We start from the raw sequence: 20,215 nt of genomic DNA on the forward strand, positions 1-20,215 counted from the left end.
AGGGAGAGGGAGAAGGAGACAACAGAGTCCAGTATCTGAGTCTGAGGGACCTGGGTTCAAATACTTGCCCAGCCATTTACCCCTTGGGCTATCTGCTTCTCTCCCTGGGCCTCAGTTTCCTCACCTGTAAAATGAAGGTTTGCTGAGAGCTTTCAATATGTGATCCCATTTGATCCTCACAATAACCTGGAGGGGGAGGTACTATTACTGGCCCCCTTTTACAAATGAGGAAACTAAGGCAAACAGAGGCAACATCACTTGCCCAAGATCATAACTAGTGTCTGAGGCTGGATTTGAACTCATATCTTCCTGCCTCCAAGTTGTAACCAAGCCACCTCTACTGTTCCTTCCAACCATGAATCCTACCTGCTGGTGCAGAGTTAGGGCTCAAGGCCTGTCTTTGAGGGGTCACTTCCTGTGCTCTTGGGACCACTCTCCTGGAATATTCCAGAACTAATGCTAACTCACATTGGACAGAGTTCTCCAGTTCATAAAGTGCTTTCCTTTCAAAAAGACTGTGAGGTCCAGGAGTGCAAAGATAATTATACCCATTTTATAGATAAGTAAGCTAAGAGAATTACCCAGAATAACACAACTAGGAAGAGGCAGAGGCAGGATTTGAATTCAGGTCTGCCAATTCAAGGCCAGAGTTCTTTCCACTATAACAAATGGAACTCTGACCAGGTTTTTTTTTTTTTGCTAAGAGTGAGCCCCAGTTAGGAGGCAGCCAGCTGGGAGCTGGGAATTGGGAGGGAACAGGGGATATCAGGGCTGGGAGGGCCCTTAGAAGAGGAGATGTCAGGGCTGGGAGGGGCTTAGAACAGGGGATGTCAGGGCTGGGAGGGGCCTTAGAACAGGGGATGTCAGGGCTGGGAGGGTCTTAGAACAGGGGATGTCAGACCTGAGAGAAGCCTTAGAATGGAACATTGGAGCTGGGAGGGGCCTAGAACATAGTGTTAGCACTGGGAGGGCACTCAGAACATAGAAGGTCAGCACTGAAAAGCACCTTAATGCTTATCCAGTCACTCTACACATGAAGATTCTGAGGCTCAGAGGCGCAAAGACTCACCTGGGCTCCCAGACAGTCAGTGCAGAGTCTGACTCTGCTCCTCTGCCCACTGCCCACTGCCTGCACATGCTTCCTGCTCCCCCACCCCTACCTTGGCAGCAGAGCCCCCGGGCAGGTGCCCACCCTGCTGGGTTTGGCATGCAGAGAGAAGACATGCCATGTAAAGGGATCCATACCCACCTAGGAGGGCAGGTGAGAGAGGACAGAGGGTTAGCCCTGGCAGACCATGGCCCACCACGCTAGAGAAAGCAGGACAGCAGCAGCTGGAACAAGAGGAGGAGAGGGAGTTAGTCGGGAGGGCTCCAGGTGCCGGCCCCCCCACCCCCACCCCCAGGGCCTCCTGACAGACCGCAAGCTGTAGGAGGGCAGACGGCTAGGCCTTATCATTTTGTTTCTTCCAGAACCTAGCACGGAGCTCGGTGCTGGGCTGATGCTCGATCTGTGTTTGTGAATGGAGGACAGAGGTAGAGATCCTCAGAGCCAAGAGGGTCCATGGGAGTCTCCTAGGCCCCCCTCTCATTTTACTGGGGAGTAAACTGAGGCTGGAAGAGAGCGAGTGACCTGCTGAAGGTGACTCAGCCAGTGTTAGAGCTTCCACTCAAGGGCCAGAGGCCCAGAAAAGGACTCCCCTTGGGGCTGCCAGGGCAGACGTGACTGTTCCCATTTGACAGAGGAAATAAACGGAGGACAAGAGAGAAGTGATTTCATGTGGAAACAAAGGCAGGCCAAGAACCCAGGTCTCTTGCCTTCCTGACCCCCAGGCCAAGGCTCTTCCACTAGACCCACACCATCTTCTCCAGACACCTTCATTGGCAGCTACACGAACCCACTGGAGAGGCCATCAGAGGTCAGCCTTGTGCCTCGGCCTGAGGGCGGCAGGAGCGTTTAAAGCTGCCAGGCTGTGACAAGCCCTCTCTGACCCCTCAAAGCCAGATCCTGCCAGCCCACCCACCCGCTTATAAACTGCCCACTTACAGCAAGTAAGCGGCAGGAACCCAGCCCGGTCTGCTTTCATGAAGAAAGAATTCTATTACCCAGTCACTTTACACATGAAGATTCTGAGGCTCAGAGGCGCAAAGACTCTTCCTTATGGCAGTTTAGACATTGTCCCTGCAATCTTGTTCGGGCCATCCGTTGCTTGGCAAGGGCTTTATTCCCCTACGACACAGGGGTAGACTTTGGGGGATTCTCACATCCCTCCCCTCCCCTCAATTGCATAAACACTACCCTAGCATGAAGGTGTAGACAGAATGAATGGAGGTAATGAACGGAAGGAAGGCACCAGGCATTGAGGGGGATGTAGAATGGATAGAGAATGGTAGAAGGAGGGACTTCTCAATTGTACAGTGAAATGAGTTTTCTCCCTGACTGGAAGGTAGCTCAGGGATGCTCCCCTGGCACTGGTAATATGTAGAGTATGTTTGGTCAGAAGCCGGCCTTTGGTTGTTTGTGATGGAGAAAGGGACTAGTTGGGGATGAGCCCAACTGGAAGGGTATGAGGCAGTTCATGGGAGTGCTGGGGATCCGTGGGCAATGTGAGGATTTCTGGAGGGTCTGGGCAGTGGGAAGAGAATGGGTACCGGGGCCAGGGAGGGGCTGGCATGCCGTGCCGGTGCTTTGAGCCTAGACACTGAATGAGTAGTGATCCCTATGGAGAAAGCTCTGACAGCTCAGTCCTGGCAGAAAGGGCCGTCGGAACGGAATAGCTCAGAGCCCCCACTCACCTCTACACAGGAATAGAGAGTGCCCAGGGTGAAGACAAAAGGCCCAGAACCTTGGTATGTGTAACTGATGGCCAGCAGTAGAGCACTGATGACCACATGCATGTAAGTGGGTCTGTGTCTGAATAAATGAGTGTGTCAGCTCCGAACTAACCTAATTTTCTTGTACACAACAGAGAAGTAAATGGTCAATCTCCCTTGGGCCTGTTGCTAATGCATTCTCATCAGTATCTCCAGAGGCCCCACGAGCCCTCTCGGGAGAATGACCATGTGCTCAGGGAGTGACTGGCGAACACCTACTTTTCCAACCTGGAAGTTAATGTCCAGGACAATCACTACCCTAGAGCCTTGGGGAATCCTCACCCCATTGGAGGACCTCCTAGCTGCCCACCCCTCCAATTATCTTTGTTGTTCAGCCAATTTGCAGTTGTGCCCAATTCTCCATGGCTCTATCTGGGGTTTTCTTGGCAAAGATACTAGAGTGGTTCGCCATTTACACATGAGGAAACTGAGGCAAACAGGGTAAAGTGACTGGCCCAGGGTCACACAGCTAGAAAGTGTCAGAGGCTGGATTTGAACTCAGTTCTTCCTGACTCCAGGCTCTAATTATTTGCAAGTTGGTAAAAGGCACTCAGAACATCAACCCTCATCCTTCTCAGTTTCTCTGCAGCCTTTGACAATGTCACTTTCATCTCTTTGATTCTCTCTCGTCAAGTTTGAGGGACATCACTGACTCCTGTTCTCTGGCTCCTCAGTCTCCTTTGCTGGCTCTTCATCCGGGTCACGCTCACCCAACAGTAGATGTCCTGGGCCCTCTTCTCCCTCTACACTATTGAGCCTCGTGATCGCATCAGCTCTTACGAATTCTATCGCCTCTACCAGGGTACCAAATCTACTTATCTACCCCTAGCCTCTGCTGACCTCCAGTTTTGAATTTCCAACTACTATTAGACCTTTTAAACTGGATGTCCAGTAGCCATCTCAAACTCAGCAAGTCCAAAACTGACCTCATCATTCCCCAAACGACCTCTCCCCCTTCCTCCTTACTGTAGAGGGCACCAGCCTCCATCCAGTCCTGCAGGCTCCCAACCTAGGAGTCTTCCTGACCTCCTCACCATCTCTCAACCCCCACATCCAATATGGCACCAAGGCCTGTCGATTTCACCTCTGCACCATCTCCTAAACATGGCTCCCTCTCCTCGGACCTTCAACACCTCACACTAAGACTGCTGGGGGAGGGGTCTGCCTGCCTTGAGTTTCTCCCTACTCTAGTGTAGCCTCCACTGTACCACTAAAGAGATTTTCCTAAAGCTCAGGTCTGATCATATCATCCCTCTACTCAATGCACTCCAGCAGCTTCCTATTGCCTCCAACTATAGGGCCAACTATGAAATTCTCTTTTTGGCTTTTACAGGCCTTTATCACCCTGGCTTTTCCCACCTTGCCTGCACCTAATTCTCTGCCCCATATTCTGTGAGCCAGTAATTGGACCTGCTCCCCTTGAACCCTGAAAATGGAGGTGGAGCTGGCTGGTCCGTGTCTGAGGCTGGATTCAATCTCAGGGAAATGAGTCTTCCTGACTGCACTGTGGTGCCCCCAGCTGCCCTCTTTTGGGGTTAGCAGCTACTGCCATTTTGCTTCTCCTCTGTTGCTAAATTGGTGTGGTGGCAGTCAGGTCTCCCGTGTCCTTTTACAGTTCAGCTATGCCAGTCGGATGACGGGATGGCCTCCCCCATGCCTCTGCCTGCACTCATGCTGTGCTGTGTCCAGCGGTCTCTGCCCCTGCTCCAAAGGTCCACGCCCATCCCGTGTCATCCTTTAAGACCCGCCACTCCATTTTCAGGGTGCAAGGGGCACTCTGAGGCCATCCTTGCTGGGTGCACAAGCCTCTCCTAATATCATAGATCTAGAGCACGGCGGGGCCTAAGGAGCCAACCCTCCCTCCCACTCTTTTATGCTTGAGGAAAGGTCCTTGAGGCTAAGTGACAAGAGGTGGCCGAGCTGGTTTGTACAACATCTCCAGACGCTGCTCCAGCTTCCCCTGAAGATGTGCAGGGATGGGGACTTTGTCCACTCCCCCTCCCCTGCCCCAGGGATGAGTGTGGGGGAAGGGGGATGGACAGAAGGCACACTTTGAAGCCTAAATTACATTAGTAACATTTCCCCCATCACTTCTTAAGTCTAGACAAGCAACAGATTGCTGAATCAGGCCCTGGTGTAAAGTCTCACACTGAAGGCTGAACAATGGGACTTTGTGAGCCGGTGTGAGCTGCCTCCAGGCCCCCATCGCACCTGGACCGCACCCTCCACTCTGGGGCAGCTTTGGCGAGAAGTTTTTCCTTCCACTGAGCCCAAATCTGCCTTTCTTTACTGTTTGTTCTCAATCCTTTGGAGCAGAATGGACGCCTGACCCTCCTCCACAGAGAGCCCTTCGCATACCTGAAGACAATCGTCATATCCCCACATCTCCTCCTTCCAGGCTGAGCAACCCCAGTCCCCAGAGTCTAGCTCCTTCCCCATCTAAGCTGCCCTCTTCTTGGCTAGGTCCACTTTGTCTATGCTCCTCCTGAAATGTGGTGCCTGGAAGTAAGTATAACACTTCAGATAGAGACTGGCTCATCAGAGGTCTTTGTAACGTCTTCAGTTTGAGTGTCTGAGACAGCTGGTAGCACGGCAGATAGAACTCAGGAAGATCTGAGTTCAAATCCAGTCTCAGCCACTTATTAGCTGTGTTATCCTGGGATGGTCACTTAAAAAAAATGTTTGCCTCAGTTTCTCTGACTGTAGAGTGGGGATAATAAGAGCACCTACCTCCCAGGGTTATTGTGGGGATCAAATGAAATAATAATTATAAAATGTGCCTTGCACATAGTAGGTGTCTTCCTTGGGAATGATATTGCCTTCTCAGTCCCCCATCCAGGGAGTCTTTAAGAGGAAGCTGGATAAACATTTCAGGGCTAAAGCAGAGGAGGTTCCTGCTTTGGGGAGGGGCTGGATCAGGTGGCCCCTGGGATTCCTTCCACTCCTGATATTCACAGATCCTAGAATCTGGCTACTTACACCATTTTCTAGCCCCAGAGATTTCCCCCCCTGTTTTGTTCCACGTGCTCCAACCCTTGGGCCACAGCTCTGCTTTAATGGGACTGTTGAGGCCTGGAATGGTGAGCTGAGGTGAAACTAGGCATGGGGGCTCCATCCTTCACCAACTTGCTGAGAGACCCCAGAGCCTCGCCCTCTATCCATTGGCTGGCCTCAAGCCCTACTGCAGTTCCTCTGGACTGGCCGTACTGGGTGGACGGCAGGCCTAGATTCAGACCAGTGTGATGCCTTCTCTTTTCTCTCTCCCTTCTTTTCTTAGCTGGGATTTCACACTGTCCTCTCTGTGATGTTAACACCCCCACACCTCACATTCTGGTCTCCCTCCAGCCCACTTCATTAACATGCTACTCACCTCCTTCCCTCAAACCTGGGTGGAAAATCTTACGTCAGACACAGAGCCGGCACTGTTCCCACAGAGGACGTCTCCCTGATCTTTTGGAGAAGTTGTTTTAAAAATCTGATTAAGCTTCCTCCTGGTCAATCCTTGAACCCCAGAGAGAACTCTCAGACTTGCCGCTCTGTCCACCTCACAATCCCCATTGCTCTGGTTTTTTTACCTGTCTTTTTACTAGGGATTCAAGTTAAATTTCCCAGATCAAAAACAAAACAAAACCTCACTTTCTGAAAGATTAGCGATTTAAGGCGATTTATGCATATCAATTCTCTCAGTTTCAAATGTGGAAGATGGCCCTTCAGAGAGGGGGATGTTGTCTAACATGGAAAAACAAACAAACAGAAAGCCTGGTTCATGGGGCAGGTGGCCGAGACCCGAGTCTGTATGCCTGTCCTGCTGCTTCCTCTGGGCTGTCCTTGAGAAAATCCTTTCCCTCTCCAGGAGGAAAGTTCCCCATCTAGAGACTGAGGAGGTGGCGAATAGCTGATCTCTAGGTCTCTTCCACCTCCAAACTGGGATCATAGATTTAGAGGGTCTAGAAGGGACCCCAGAGGTCTTTTGGTCCAAGTCTCTCATTTCAGATACTGAGGCTCAAGAAGATTAGATAACCCTGGCCAAGGGTAGGAGCGTGGAGGGGACAAGCATTGATTTTTTTTCTCATGTTTATTTCACTTCACTACAATTCACTTCAATTCATCAATCATTAATTGCCTCTTAAGCACAAAGCACTTTGCTTACCTTGGGAATGCTAAGACAAAAGCAAAATAGTCCCTGAACTCAAAGAATTTACTTTCTGTTAGGGAGCAGGAACATAGATAGATAGATAGATAGATAGATAGATAGATAGATAGATAGATAGATAGATAGATAGATAGATAGATAGATGAACAGATAGATTAGATAGATAGATAGATGAACAGATAGATAGATAGATAGATAGATAGATAGATAGATAGATAGATAGATAGATAGATAGATAGATAGATAGATAGATAGATAGATAGGTGAACGGATAGATCTGATAGATAGATGGACAGATAGATCAGATAGACAGACAGACAGACAGATAGATAGACAGATAGATAGACAGGTAGATGATAGATTAGATAGATAGGGAGATAGAGAGAGAGCTAAAGAGAGAGAGATAAATAGATAGATAGAATGCAAAATAATACAAAGAAGTTTTAGGGAGGATGGAAAGAATTAGAAAAAACCTACAAGCATTGATTAAGCACCTACTAAGCCAGGTATTGTGTTAAGTGTTTTGCAAATATGATCTTAATTGATCCTTGCAACAACCTTGCAAGGGAGATGCTATTATTATTCTCATTTTACAATTGGGGAAGGTGAGGAAGACAGGGGTGAAGTGACTTGCCCAGGGTCATACAGCCAGTTGGATTTGAGCTCAGATCTTCCTGATTCCAAGCCCAGAACTCTATTCATGACAGCACCTCACCATCTTCAGTTCCACAAGCAATCACATTAGGCACCTGATATGTATAGGCATTGTGCTAGGTCTAGGGGATACACCAAAAAAAGTAAACCAGACCCTGCTGTCAAGAAGCTTACGGTCTAATGGTGGCACAAAGCTTTGGCAGAAGTGGAAATGTAGGAACTCTCCCAGTGGAAGCCCTCATACCTCCTATACCCTTCCCGTGCCCAGTGACTCTGCTGCACTGCCACCCCTGATGTGCTAACACTAGCATTGTTATGTGCTTTTTATTTTTTTGTGTGTGTCTAAACCTGGAGTTCCTGGAGAGGGATGAGATAGAGATAAGTTCTTTGAATGGCATCTTCTCCTCCTTTTCCCCCTCCCCCCCACTCCCAGCACAGGGCTGAACTCAGGGTAGTAGATCAATAAGTAGTAGCTGATATTCCCTGATGACTCCTCAGCTCCCTCCTTCCTGTAACAACAGCATCCTTTAAAGCAGTCCTTTGTGTCCAGGACCCTTTTGGCAGTTCAGTGAAACCTGTGAACCTCTTTCAGAATGATATTTTTACATGTCTAAAATACATAAGATTACAAATGGTGCCAATTATTGGGAAATATATCAAAATACGTATTTTAAAAAATCAAGTTCATGGGTATCCAGCCAAGAACCCTAGCAGATGGAGAAAGCAGGGGCCAAATGACCTTGCCAACCAGAGCCCCTTTTCCAATTCTCATGGAAGAGGCAGCCAGAAAGGTCAGTGCTCTCCTCCTGAGCCTGCTTAGAGGACTGGTTGGAAACCTGGTCAATGCAGCCCTCCTCTCCCTGCTCTGGTCAGCAGAGCCTCACTCTCCACCCACGGGCAAAAAAGACAGCTTTATTCACTCATTCCTGTTGGGCACTGAGGGCCAGCGAGCTTTTTATTCCTCAAATTACCGTGGCTGACAATGAAAATTAAATACTGAGACAGTAGGGGCCCAGGATGGAGAACAATGTCGCCCTGGGCAATTAAAACAAATTTGGATCAATTAGACCAGTGGTTGACCCAAGCCTTCCTACCAGTCCAGAACTGAAGCAACATCAATTGTGCGGGGGAGGGGGGGTGAAGCCAGGGAGAACTATTTAAAAACAACATCATTATTATCACAGCCTGAGGCCATTTCTAAACTGTGAGCAAAATGTTCGTAGTAAATCACTATGTCTGGCCACAGTCTTCATCCAAGAGGCAGGGGTAAAGGAAAAGCTCCCAACCGCTCAGCTCCAAGATGACTCCCTTCCCCTACATCTCACCACCCAGAAAGGTACCCACCTAAGCCTGTGTCACCCACAGGGGGCTGTGAGTGTCATGTGCGGCCTGAGGCAGGGTCGCTGTGCCACCGGGAAGCCCCAGGTGATGAGGAAGGAGAATTGTTGCCTAGGGCAGAGAAGACGACTCCCGATGGGCAGAGAGGCATGAAAACCAGCTAAGTTACCAGGGAAGTTATCAGAATCATTGTGGGCGTATTTCTACCCAAAGGGTGAAGCCTTTGTCTCAAACCAAGGAAGTCATCCACCTAAACAGAGTTAACTCTCTGTCCCAACATAAGTGGCTGCTGCTTCCTGAAAGAGGGCCCTCAAATCTACCCCCCCAAACACCAACCCACCCCATATGTGCATACCTAGACAACTTCTCCCCACCATTCCTTCGCTCTCCCAGAATCTCCCAAAGCTTGTTTGTTCCCATCTGCCACCCTCTGCCCCAAGAGACTTTTTATTCTGAAGGCTGATCTGCCTTGTTCTGGTTGGCACGGTGGCCCTGATGCCTTGGGCACCCCTGCCAAGTCCAAGGATCGTGGGTTAGAGTCCACACACAGGAGTGGGTACAAGCTAGAGGATTTCAGAGCACCCAGAATGAGGCAGGGGCTATCAGTGCATGGAGAGCCAGAGTGAAGCCACCATCCAATGAGGCCCAGCAACCCCACTAAGGCATTGGGGCCAGGTGCAGGATATAAAACCACACTGAAAATGCCCCAGTGATCTTGCAGCATCGAGCTGTCTGTCGGGGAAAAGGCTGTTGTCAATTTAACATTTGCCTTGCAGCAAAACCACGCACTGGTAAAATACCTGATCTCCTCAGCAGATGTGTCAAATGACTTCTCCTAATGATGAGAAGTTAATTGGTACTAAATATAGAAATCGAGCGCCCAAGTAGACACAGCTACTGAATTTTCATCTTCCAAGCTCCGGTCCAGCTTTGACAGTCCTCCGTGAAACCATCAGGATTCCAAGAAGGGGGCAGGGATGATCTTCTCTGTGACAGCTGAGCCTTCACCAAGGGCCTTTTCCAATACCTGGCCACAGCGTGGTGGAGGAAAGCTGGGAGAGAGCCCTAGTAAATCCTACCAGGTGGGAAAGACTTCCTCACTAGGTTTGGAGGAGTTCCTCACCAGATCTGGGCCATTTTGCTATAGTTGTGATGGGTCACAAGGCCATCTGCTGAGGTAGGGTTAAGGGAGGTGATTTTGACATCGGCCCACAGGAATTCGATGGGGGCTATAGTGGAAAGAGCTCTGGTTCTGGAGTTGGAGGCCCTGGCTTCAAAGTCCACCTCTGTGTGACCTTGGACAAGTCACTTCTGTTCTCTGGGCCTCAGTTTCCTCCTCTGTAAACTGAGAGGGTTGCATTTGATGGCTTCTAACGTCCCTTCTGGCTCTAAATCTATAGTCCATCAGATTGCAGCTCCTTGGGATACTGAAATAAGAATAGACTTGAAGGTAGATGGTCTTTCCCCCCTTCACGTTTTCAAGAATGTTACATTACTTGTAGCTGGATGACAGCTTAATGAGACGTTGGTCTACAGGAAAGGAAGGGGTCTGTGAGCAGCCCCCAGTGGGACAGGCTCCAGAGAAGCGTCCAAGTGGTTGTGTTCCCACGGGACTCTCTGGGGACAGCACCTCTGAACCTGTGTGTGGAGGGAGAGTGCAGTCCTGAAGCCACGCCACCACAAAACGGACCTTCTTCTGCAGGGCCGAGATGATGGAGCCTTCTCTCCTGCCAGGAGGGTCCCTGCTTCCTAGGGGAGGCAGCTCATGGGCTCAGCCGGACCTCAGAGGCCACCTCCTCCAGCTTTATCGTTTAACAGGTAAGGAAGCTGTTGCCCAAGGCCACCCAGGTAGCATCTGATGAGAGAGCTGAACGCAGCTCCTCGGTCTCTGGAGCCGAGAACCCAAGATGTTTTTTATCTTTCATTTCATCGTTAAGCCTAGAGCGAAGACTTAAGTCTACAATCCCTAATCCGAGGAGGGCCCCACAGAAATGGAACCAGCCTCTCTCCCACGGCCACCAGTCCACTCCAGTGGGTGTCATGCCCCAAACATGCTCTGATACCAGCAGCCACGGTCCACAAGGGCTGGGCAGGCAATGAAGCAGGCCAGACTGAGGAAGGCTGAGCTGGGGAGGCCGAGGATGCCTGGAGAGTGAGGCCGGGGCAGAGCGATGGAACATGGGAACAGGGTCGGGGGTCAGCCTGGGAAAGGGCATCGGGACGATCTCCTCCACTCGCCCCATCTTACAAAGGAAGAAACGGGCTCACATAGTCGGTCATTTGAGAGATGGGGACACGGGTCAAAGAATCACAGCATCTCACAGTTGGAAGAGATGTAAGTGAACACCTGGTCCAAACCAAACCTTATTTCAGTGGAGGTGGGGGTAGATATTAGGGAAATGCCTCATAATCTGACCTCAGACACTTCCCAGCCTGGGTAAGTCACTTTGCCTCTGTCTGCCTCAGTTTCATCATCTGTAAAAGGGGGTCAATAACAGTACCTACCTCCCAAGGTTGTGAAAATGACATGAAATGAAATAGTATTAATAAAGCACTCAGCACAGTGCCTGACACATAGTGAGTACTTCTAAAAATGTTCTCTTCCTCCTGGGGGTTAGAACCCAAAATATCATTATTCTTTTTGTCTCTATCTCTCTGTGTGTCTCATCAACATTCTTTCTTTGGCTAGTTGCCCCAACCTGAAGTTTGCACTAGGATATACTCTAAATGTGTGTAAAAGGGTCCTTAATTCCCATACAAGCACTCAAGATAATAAAGATGCGCCAGGTAGGACAGGCTTTATCTCACCCCACAGGAAATGCAGAAAGATGCAAAGGACTCAGAGGAGCTCATAAGATGATATAGAAAACACATAAAGCATTCAAGCAGCCCATAAACATCTCCCAGGAAACAATCATATTTTGTTGCTGCTGAACAAGCAACAGTGTGCGCTACTGAACCCGCACTCTTTGAATTGCTCACGATAAGAGTTTTCAGGAGAAGGTGGCGGCACATTCCTGCCCTGCTTCCCCAAGCTACGGGAGCCCTTCATGGCTTCTGGAGCCTCAGGGGCCAAGTGAGGGAGTCTCTTCTTTCTCCAGAAAGCAGCTGGTTCAGGAAATATCCATTCTCTGGAAGAAAGGGCCCTGAACTCTTGGCCTCTGGGTCAGCCCTTCAAGGGAGGCACTGCCCAGGGGAACGGCCCATCTCCAGACAGAAAGGTAGATTCTGGGAGCACGCAGCTAAGAGAGATCCCCAAATAGAAATGTGGGGTCAGGAACATCCATTATCTCTGAGTTCTTCCCTTGGGTGAATCATCCACTTTGGCAGAAAAATCTATCAGCACCTCACTTTCTAGGCTGCAGAATTCACTAAGCTCTGACGTCTACTTAGAAACCCTGGACAAACCCTGGTAACTCCCACAAGCTTCTGGCCCAGAGCCACTATACCAGCTTTGCCAGTTGACATTAGGCAACTGAATAAGCATGCCAGGGCCTCGGTTTCCTTTTTTTTTTTTTCAAAAAGATGGAATTAGACCAGGTAAGCCCCTTACAGATGCAGCAAGCTATGATTCTGAGGTACCTGCCCGGATGACCAAATCCCCCAAAGTTTGTTATTCAGGACCTACCTGCTGAGATTTCTACCTTTGCTGACCTAGTGACTGTTTAGGGTCATAAAAAATCCTCCAACAGGGGCTGGCAGGGAGTTAGGGATCATTTGGTCTAACCTCCCTCATTTTACAGAGGAGGAGATTGGGGTTCAGAGAGGGGAAGGGTCTTGTTCAAGGTCATGCATCCAGCCACGTTTCCACTATCATATGTTGCCTCCTAGCTGGTCCATGGAGACAGCACAGAACAGAGTCAGGAAAACTCAAGTCTGAATCCTGCCTCAGACTCTTGACTAGCAGGGTGACCTTGGAAAGTTCACTTAACCTCTGGCTGTCTGCCTCAGTTTCCCCATCTGTCAAATAGGGATAATAACACCACTTGCCTCACTGGGTTGCTGTGAGGCTCAAATGAGGTAATATTTGCAAACCTTAAGACACCATAGAAATGCACTCCCTACCCCAAGAAAGCAGCAGCAGTTCCAGCCAAGACCTTGCCTCCAGAAGTACATAGAACCCAGCCCTAACATCAAGTCTAAAGTCAGGAAGTAAGCTGGAAGAATGAGCAAACAAAAAATTCCACCAGGAAAAGCTATTATGGTGACAAGGATGCTGAAGATACAAACCTAGAAGACAATAAACAACTCCAAAACAACTGTGGCAAAACCTCAAAGAAAAATTCAGATTGGACACATTTCAAGTAGAATTCCAGGAAGAAATAAAACAAGAGTTTTAAAAAGAACTGAAAATGTTTCATAAATGAAATGAGAGTGCTTGAGGGAAAAATATTGGAAAAGAAATGAGAGCTATGGAAGAAAGAATTAAGAGAATTCACAGTTTGGAACAAAAGATACAAACTCTTGGCCAAGCAGCATACTCCCTAAAAATTAGAATAGACCAAATAGAAGCCGATGACTCCATAAGAAAATAGTAGGTATTAAAACAACGTCAAAAGATAGATTTAGCTACTCTGATCAAGACAATGATCTACGACAATTCCAGAGGACTCAGGATGAAAAATGCTCTCCATCTCCAGAGAGAGAACTTTTCAATTCTGAGTGCAGATCGAAGCCTATTGTTTTTCACTTTCTTTGTGTTACTTGTTTTTGTGTATGTTTCTTTTGCAACATGGCTAATATAGAAATACGTTTTACGTGACTTCACATGTATAATTGACATCATACTGTTCGCCTGTCTTGGGGGTGGGAGAGGGTTAGGAAGAAGAGACTTTGGAACTCAAAAAAATGTTTTAAATGTAATTGGGAAATATTTAATGAAATAAAAATATATATATTTCAGAAAAACAAACTCAGGAGAGAAAAAAATTAGAAGAAAATGTAACCTTTCAAAAATGACCTGAAATTAGATTTCAGGGAGAAAAAAAAATTTTAAGAATCATTAGACTGCCTGAATGCTATGACCCAAAAAGAGCCTAGAAATCGTATTTCAAGACATCTTAAAAGACAACTGCTAAGATCTTTTAGACCCCAGAAGGCAAAGACAATAGAAAGAATCCACGGGTCACCTTCTGAAAGAAACCCCCGTGTGTGTAGGGGAGTAATGTAGTAGTGAAGGACGCTAGTGTGAAAGTGCAAGCCCCATCAATCTATCCCTCCTCTGAAAGGGTGTCAGTTGCAAGGAAACAAACCCATTTACTAACCATCCCCTCACCCCTGAAGAAAGACTTCATGAAATAATGAAGCTTTCTGGGCCTTCCTCAAACTCGCAGAGCTGACTCCAGCAACTTGGCTGGACTGGACAAGATGCTTCTTGGGCACAGGCCCGCGGGTAAGATTACCCAGACCTTGAATGGGGACACCAGAAGGCCAGAGAGCAGGTTTATTAGCGGCACTGCGGTATTCTGCTTTGCTATATGAACCAACATTATGACTCTTGGCATTAGGAAGGCCATCACCACAGCAATAACGTCCCCAAAGTGGAAAGCATGATTAAATCTTTATTCTACAACCCAATAAACTGAAAACAGGAAGACTGGCCATTAGGGTCTCTTTTACCTCTTTCCCTGGTAGGCTATGTGGCATTTTTTATGTTATGCCAAGAAAACCTAAGGACTTTTTCTTTGGGCCCCAACCTTGCCCTCTGAGAGTGATTGTCAGCACCTGCTGATACACACAGCATTTTTCAGGCTACAGTGGAGAAAGATAAAACCTTTCCCCAGGCCCTGACCTTGGCCTCTCCTCAATGGCCATTGAGACGTATCAATGAATCAGCTCACAGCAGGCAACGACAATGTAGAAAGGCCAGGAGCTCACGTTGCATGGTGAGGGACCTGAGAGTTTGCTGGATACTGGATATCTCGCGGCTGTATTTTTCTGGCCTGTTCCAAGTCTCCTTTATCTGCACTTCCACTCCCTGACCTGACTCACCCCTTGTTTACATCTGAGTTGTCCCACATGCCTGTGGACTGATGCCTTGCTCTTGTCTTGGACCAAAAGAGGGTGACAAACGCTCCCCACCCAGAGTCTCTGCCTGTTGTCCACCGCCCCCTGGCCTGCAGCCTCAGCTCCGGCCAGGATCAGTCATTGGATTTGACGTGAACCAATGAGCACCTGCTATGCACGAGGAACTGGGCTCGATAACGGGTTACAAAGGCAAAAATAAAATGGTGCCCGTCTCCAAAGAGCTTACATTCTATCGGAGGACGAGGTGGTCGATACAACACAAGCTGAGAAGTACAAGATCATTTGAGGAGGGAGATGGCACTAACCCTTGGAAAGGGGAATCAGGAGAGGCCTCCGGAGACACTGAGCTGGGCCTTAAAGGAAGCTGGGGATTCTAAGACCCAGAGAAGGGGAAGGAAGGAGATAGGCATTTATTAAGCACCTACTGTGTGCCAGGCCAGGATCTCATTGGGTTCTCACAACAACCCTGAGAGGTAGTGCTATTATTATCCCCATTTTACAGTTAAGGTAACTGAGGCAGATAGAGGTTATGTCACTTCCCTAGTAAATGTCTGAGGTGGGATTTGAACTCAGGTTTTTCTGACTCCAGGCCCAGAGCTCTATCTACTGTGTTACCCTGGCTGCCTTTAGGGCCAGAACTACCCATGGATGGCAACCTTCCTCTGTAGACTATCTCCATTTCATTCTGTCTCCTGCTTGTTTGCATATAATTGTTTGCAAGCTAGACTGTGAGCTTTTCGAGGGCAGGGCCTGTCTTCTACTTTTGTTTGTATTTCCAGTCCTTAGCACAGTGCATGGTATAGAGTAGGTGCTTAATAAAGGCTTGTTGACAATTGCCTAAAAGCAAAAAAAAAAATTAATAAAGGCTTGTTGACTTGACTTGACTGTCACCTAAAAAAGTGATGGTCTTTTCCTTCTAAATACCCCTCCTCCCTCCCTCCTTTCCTGCCAACCCTACCTCAGGTGACCCATCTTTGACTTTGCTTCTAACTCCAGCCTGCCTGGGCTGCTCCATGGAAACTCATTCCCTGACCGGAGGGTATTCATATGGTGTGATCTTCCCCAGACCTCCTAGCCTCCCACGAGGCTCTTTTCCTTCTGCTTTTCATCTGTCAGGGTCTGAGCTTCCTAAAGGGCATGCGGTATTAGAAAGGGCCTATGACATATCTCAGGTAATGACCGCCCTCTGCCCTGGACAGCTCACTGCTGTGCTCAGTTCTGAGCCTTCCACCTTAAGAGAGGGTGGCCAAAGTGGAGCAGCAAGGGAAGCCAATGATACTGGCCTCCTGGCTGTTCAACACACAACACGCTCCATCTCCCACCTGGAGAAATTTTCCTTGGCTATCCCCCTATAAGGAACCTCCCAATCTTTGCTCAAAACTGTAAACTCTATTTCAGACCACAGCCAGGGTAGCCTATGCTTGTGAACATGGAAATGGCAGCCTCAGCCACTGATGACATTGACCACAGAGATACGTCCAAGGGTCACACAGCCCAAGCCAGGCCAAAAGGCAGGGATTAAGCACCTATTCTCACAAGGCCCCAGAGGCAGCCTACCATGGTGAGTAGAGAACAGGACTTCAAGGCAAAAGTCAAGATTCAAATTCAAGTGCCACCTTGGACACATAACTGCCTAAGGGACCCTTGGCAAGTGACAACTTCTCAGTGTCTCTAAGAACCCCCCTAAGCTACAGAACAGTTGCTGACCTGAAGCTGGGGGAGGGGAGTTTCCACAAGGGAGGTTCTCTAAAATAATGAAATCATGGGACCAGACAAAAAAAGATGTGGGATACAGAGCTAAAATGAAAAAAAGCAAGAAACAAAAAATACAGTGCCTGCCCTCAAGAAGCTTACATTCCACTGAAGGGATATAAAGTATAAACAGACAGGCATATGAATGCTAATTTGAGGAAGAGGTAGAGAGCACCGCTAACCATGAGGAAGGGGGAAGATTATGCGGGCCCATATGCTGGTACCACACTCCTCCGTGGGGATATCCACATTTGGACATCTCATATTGTCCACCTGACCTTAAATACTGAGCTGGAAGGAATCTTAGAGATCACCTATTCCAACCCCTCATTTTACAAACGGGGAAACCAAGGGCAAGGTGAATGACTTCTATTAGGTCACACAACTAGTCCCTGGCAGAGGTGAGAACTGAGCCCAGGTTCTCGGCCCTCTACCAAGTTGTCTCTCTTGGTCCAAGGTCACACCACAGAGCCAAGATTCAAAGCCAGGTCCTCCAGCTCCATGGAGCTTCAGGATTCTGGCCACTGTGCCAGGCTGTCTTTTCTTGAGGTCAGTGATTCACAGGGCAGGGATTATGATATCAAGATGGCCACCTGGGAGGCTCAACATCGATCTCATATCATTGTCTTCAGAGAAGAATTCAGAAGGGTGACTACCTGGTTCTGACTCCCGGGGGCCTCCGTTCCACCTCCCCCTTACAGAATCCCTCGTTCCCTTCCAGACAGGTGCCCAGGTGGCTCTTTCTACAAACACTGCCCTCAAAGACTAGCACCGTCCCTCTTGAAATGATTCTGTGCCCGTCCATTCCATTCATGTACCAAGATCAATGTTGTGTTCTCCCAATAGAATTGAAGCCTCCTGAGGGAAGGCCCCGCTTCATTATCTCTTCACATCCCCAAGGACTCTCACACCTCAAACAGAGGAGGTGTTTAATAGACATTTCTTGGAATGAGCTGCATTTTTCTTGGCTCCATTCAAGGTATTTGGCTAGTAAAGGCCCTAGCTCTGAGGGAGTCTCTCCAGTAAGGGTTTTCCCAGACCATGGGACACCCCCCCCAAAAAAAAATAACACTATGGCAAGTTTCCCACAAGAAGCTATAAGCAACACTTCTACCAACATGTCCTCACATCATCTGTCTCAGCATGACTTTGAACCCCCCAGTTTTCAATTACAGAAAATGAATTTTCCCAAAACACTTTAAAATTGGATTTGTCTACACTCCCCCTACGTGTTCCCCACCAACACACATGGTAAGAATCTAGAACCCAGGCCTTGTGCTAGGTAAGGATGCCCTCATCCTTTCACCCAGCCCATGCCTACGTCCCTGGATCTGGCCCTCAAACGGGCGGCCGTTTGGGTGTTTCCCACTGACACCCCCAGCCCCCACTCCCACCTCGAGCAGCCAACAGGGGCTGGCTCCACATGCGAATGCCTGGTGGGCTTTCTCAGGCCAGAGGAAGCAGCTTGCCTCAATCTGCCCCCCCCATCCCCAAACCTTCCCTGGGTCAGAGAGGGCTTGTTTACTCCTGGAGTTAAAACAGCAAGGACCCCAGGCGTCCACTGCAGTGCTCCTGGTAGCACAGACTAATGAATTCCAGGGGAGCTGTTGTCTGGAGCCTGGGGCAGCAGAGGAGGAGTGAGAATGACTGTGGTGTCCATGGCCTGAGCCACGGAAGGGAGGGGCCGAGCTGGACCGGGACCATGCTGGGTAATTAACCAGAGGCACACAATACCTTTCCCAATTTACTTTCCCCTCCGAGGGGATGTTGGAGAATCGATGATTTCCCTCCGCTGGACTTCAATCCAGGGAACTTTTGGCTGGTCAATAGAAGGCTCTGTCAAAGAGAAGGGAGAGGGAAAAAAAAAACCCACATTCAGTCAGGAAAAGGGAAGCAGACATGTTTACTTAAGGGAAGAAATTTGTAGGAGAAAAGAAACCACAGGCTCAGAAAGCAGCCTTGTCTCATCCATCCAGGGATCAGTCCTGAAGCTCAGAGAAAGTAAATAATTTTGGTCTTTGCAGACAGACAAAGACCTGGAGGGTCAGGGCTGGGGTGGGGGAGTAGTGGGGGGAATGTCAGGGGTAGGAGGGCCTTAGAACAGGGAATTTGAGGGCTGAGAGGGTCTCAGAACAAGGGATATCAGGGCTGGGAGGGGCCTCAGAACAGAGAATGTCAGGACTGGGAGGGGCCTTAGAACAGGGGATTTGAGGGCTGGGAGGGGTCTTAGAACAGAGAATGTCAGGGCTGGGAGGGGCCTCAGAACAGAGAATGTCAGGACTGGGAGGGGCCTTAGAACAGGGAATTTGAGGGCTGAGAGGGGTCTGAGAACAGGGGGTGTCAGGGCTGGGAGGGGCCTCAGAACAAGGAATGTCAAAGTTGGGAAGGGCCTTTAAAATTATCTCTAGCCCAGCAGCTCTCAAACTTTTTGGTTTCAGGACGCTTTGTATTTTATTTTTTTTCTTTTTCTTTTTAGGCATTTGGGGTTAAGTGACTTGCCCAGGGTCACACAGCTAGTACGTGTTATGTGTCTGAGGCCGGTTTTGAACTTAGGTCCTCCTACCTCCAGGGCCGGTGCTCTATCCACTGCCACACCTAGCTGCCCCTTTATTCATTCCTTTTAGAAGAGCCAGGACCCATTACACACTCATGTATATAACAAATTCTATGAAAAAGAGCTACATTTTCCAACATACACAAATTGGTGAGAAGAGAAGCTGTTTGGGAGACTTCTGCAAGCCCCTTCAGTGTCTGATTAAGAGAAGGCAGCTGGGCTCTCCTATCTGCTTTGCTTCTTCGATTTGTCCCAATCTATTGTTCTGATTAAATTAAAGGGAGGAGGGTTTTAGTTGGCAAACAACACCCTAGTATTATTATGAAAATAGTTCTGATCTCTCAGACTGCCTGATGAGGGTCTCGGGACCCCCAGGATCCCTCAGGCCGACCTCTGAGGAGCTCCGCTCTATTTCGGCCTCTCCTTTGGTTGAGGGTGACCCGGCGACTAGGACTCTGGGCTTCCAGGGCTCTTTCCGCCAAATTCTTCTGATCTCAGAACCTAGTGGCTGAACTGACCATATGGGAAGTGGATTACCCATGCTGTGACCAGAAGGAGCTGGTCAGCTGGACGTCAGGCCAAGCAGGCCTACCTCCTTCTGAGCTGGGGAATGCCATCCTTGGTCCAGCTCCCCAATCTGCCGCAAATACTAGCTTGGCCCTTGCAATTAGCCCCAGACGTCGGGGGTTCCGCACCCTTTGCTCACGTACAGCCATGGAGATTTCGGGCAAGGCAAAGAGGAAGTCACTGGGTATTTGTCGGGCTGGTGAAGGAACCTCTCTATCTTTGCATCCTATGCACAGAACTCAAGGCTTTGGACACACTGGGTGCTGAATTAAGTCAACAAGCATTGATTAAATACCTAC

General features: G+C 48.8%; 1 protein-coding gene across 9 annotated transcripts in view; it reads right to left on the reverse strand.

Annotated features, from left to right (window-relative positions):
* ARVCF (ARVCF delta catenin family member) overlaps window positions 1-20,215 on the reverse strand; it is a 370,319-nt gene that overhangs the window by 144,793 nt on the left and 205,311 nt on the right. For 6 of the 9 annotated variants that reach the window (XM_020996305.2, XM_078154469.1, XM_078154468.1 and 3 more), the window contains exons 7-8: window positions 18,530-18,631; window positions 1,250-1,332 (exon numbers count right to left, since the gene is read on the reverse strand). The exons of 1 other annotated variant lie outside the window; for it this stretch is intronic. Coding sequence is in view for 1 of the 8 variants with exons in the window: in XM_020996308.2 (XP_020851967.1) it covers window positions 18,530-18,631 (102 nt within the window). In the remaining 7 variants the exon portion in view is untranslated. The remainder of the gene's footprint in view (window positions 1-1,249; window positions 1,333-18,529; window positions 18,632-20,215) is intronic. 2 more of the 9 variants (XM_020996308.2, XM_020996314.2) reach the window with 1 other exon arrangement.

This window comes from Phascolarctos cinereus, unplaced genomic scaffold (assembly GCF_003287225.1).
Source record: "Phascolarctos cinereus isolate Bilbo 61053 unplaced genomic scaffold, phaCin_HiC Scaffold_4;HRSCAF=312, whole genome shotgun sequence".
Lineage (NCBI taxonomy): Eukaryota > Metazoa > Chordata > Mammalia > Diprotodontia > Phascolarctidae > Phascolarctos > Phascolarctos cinereus.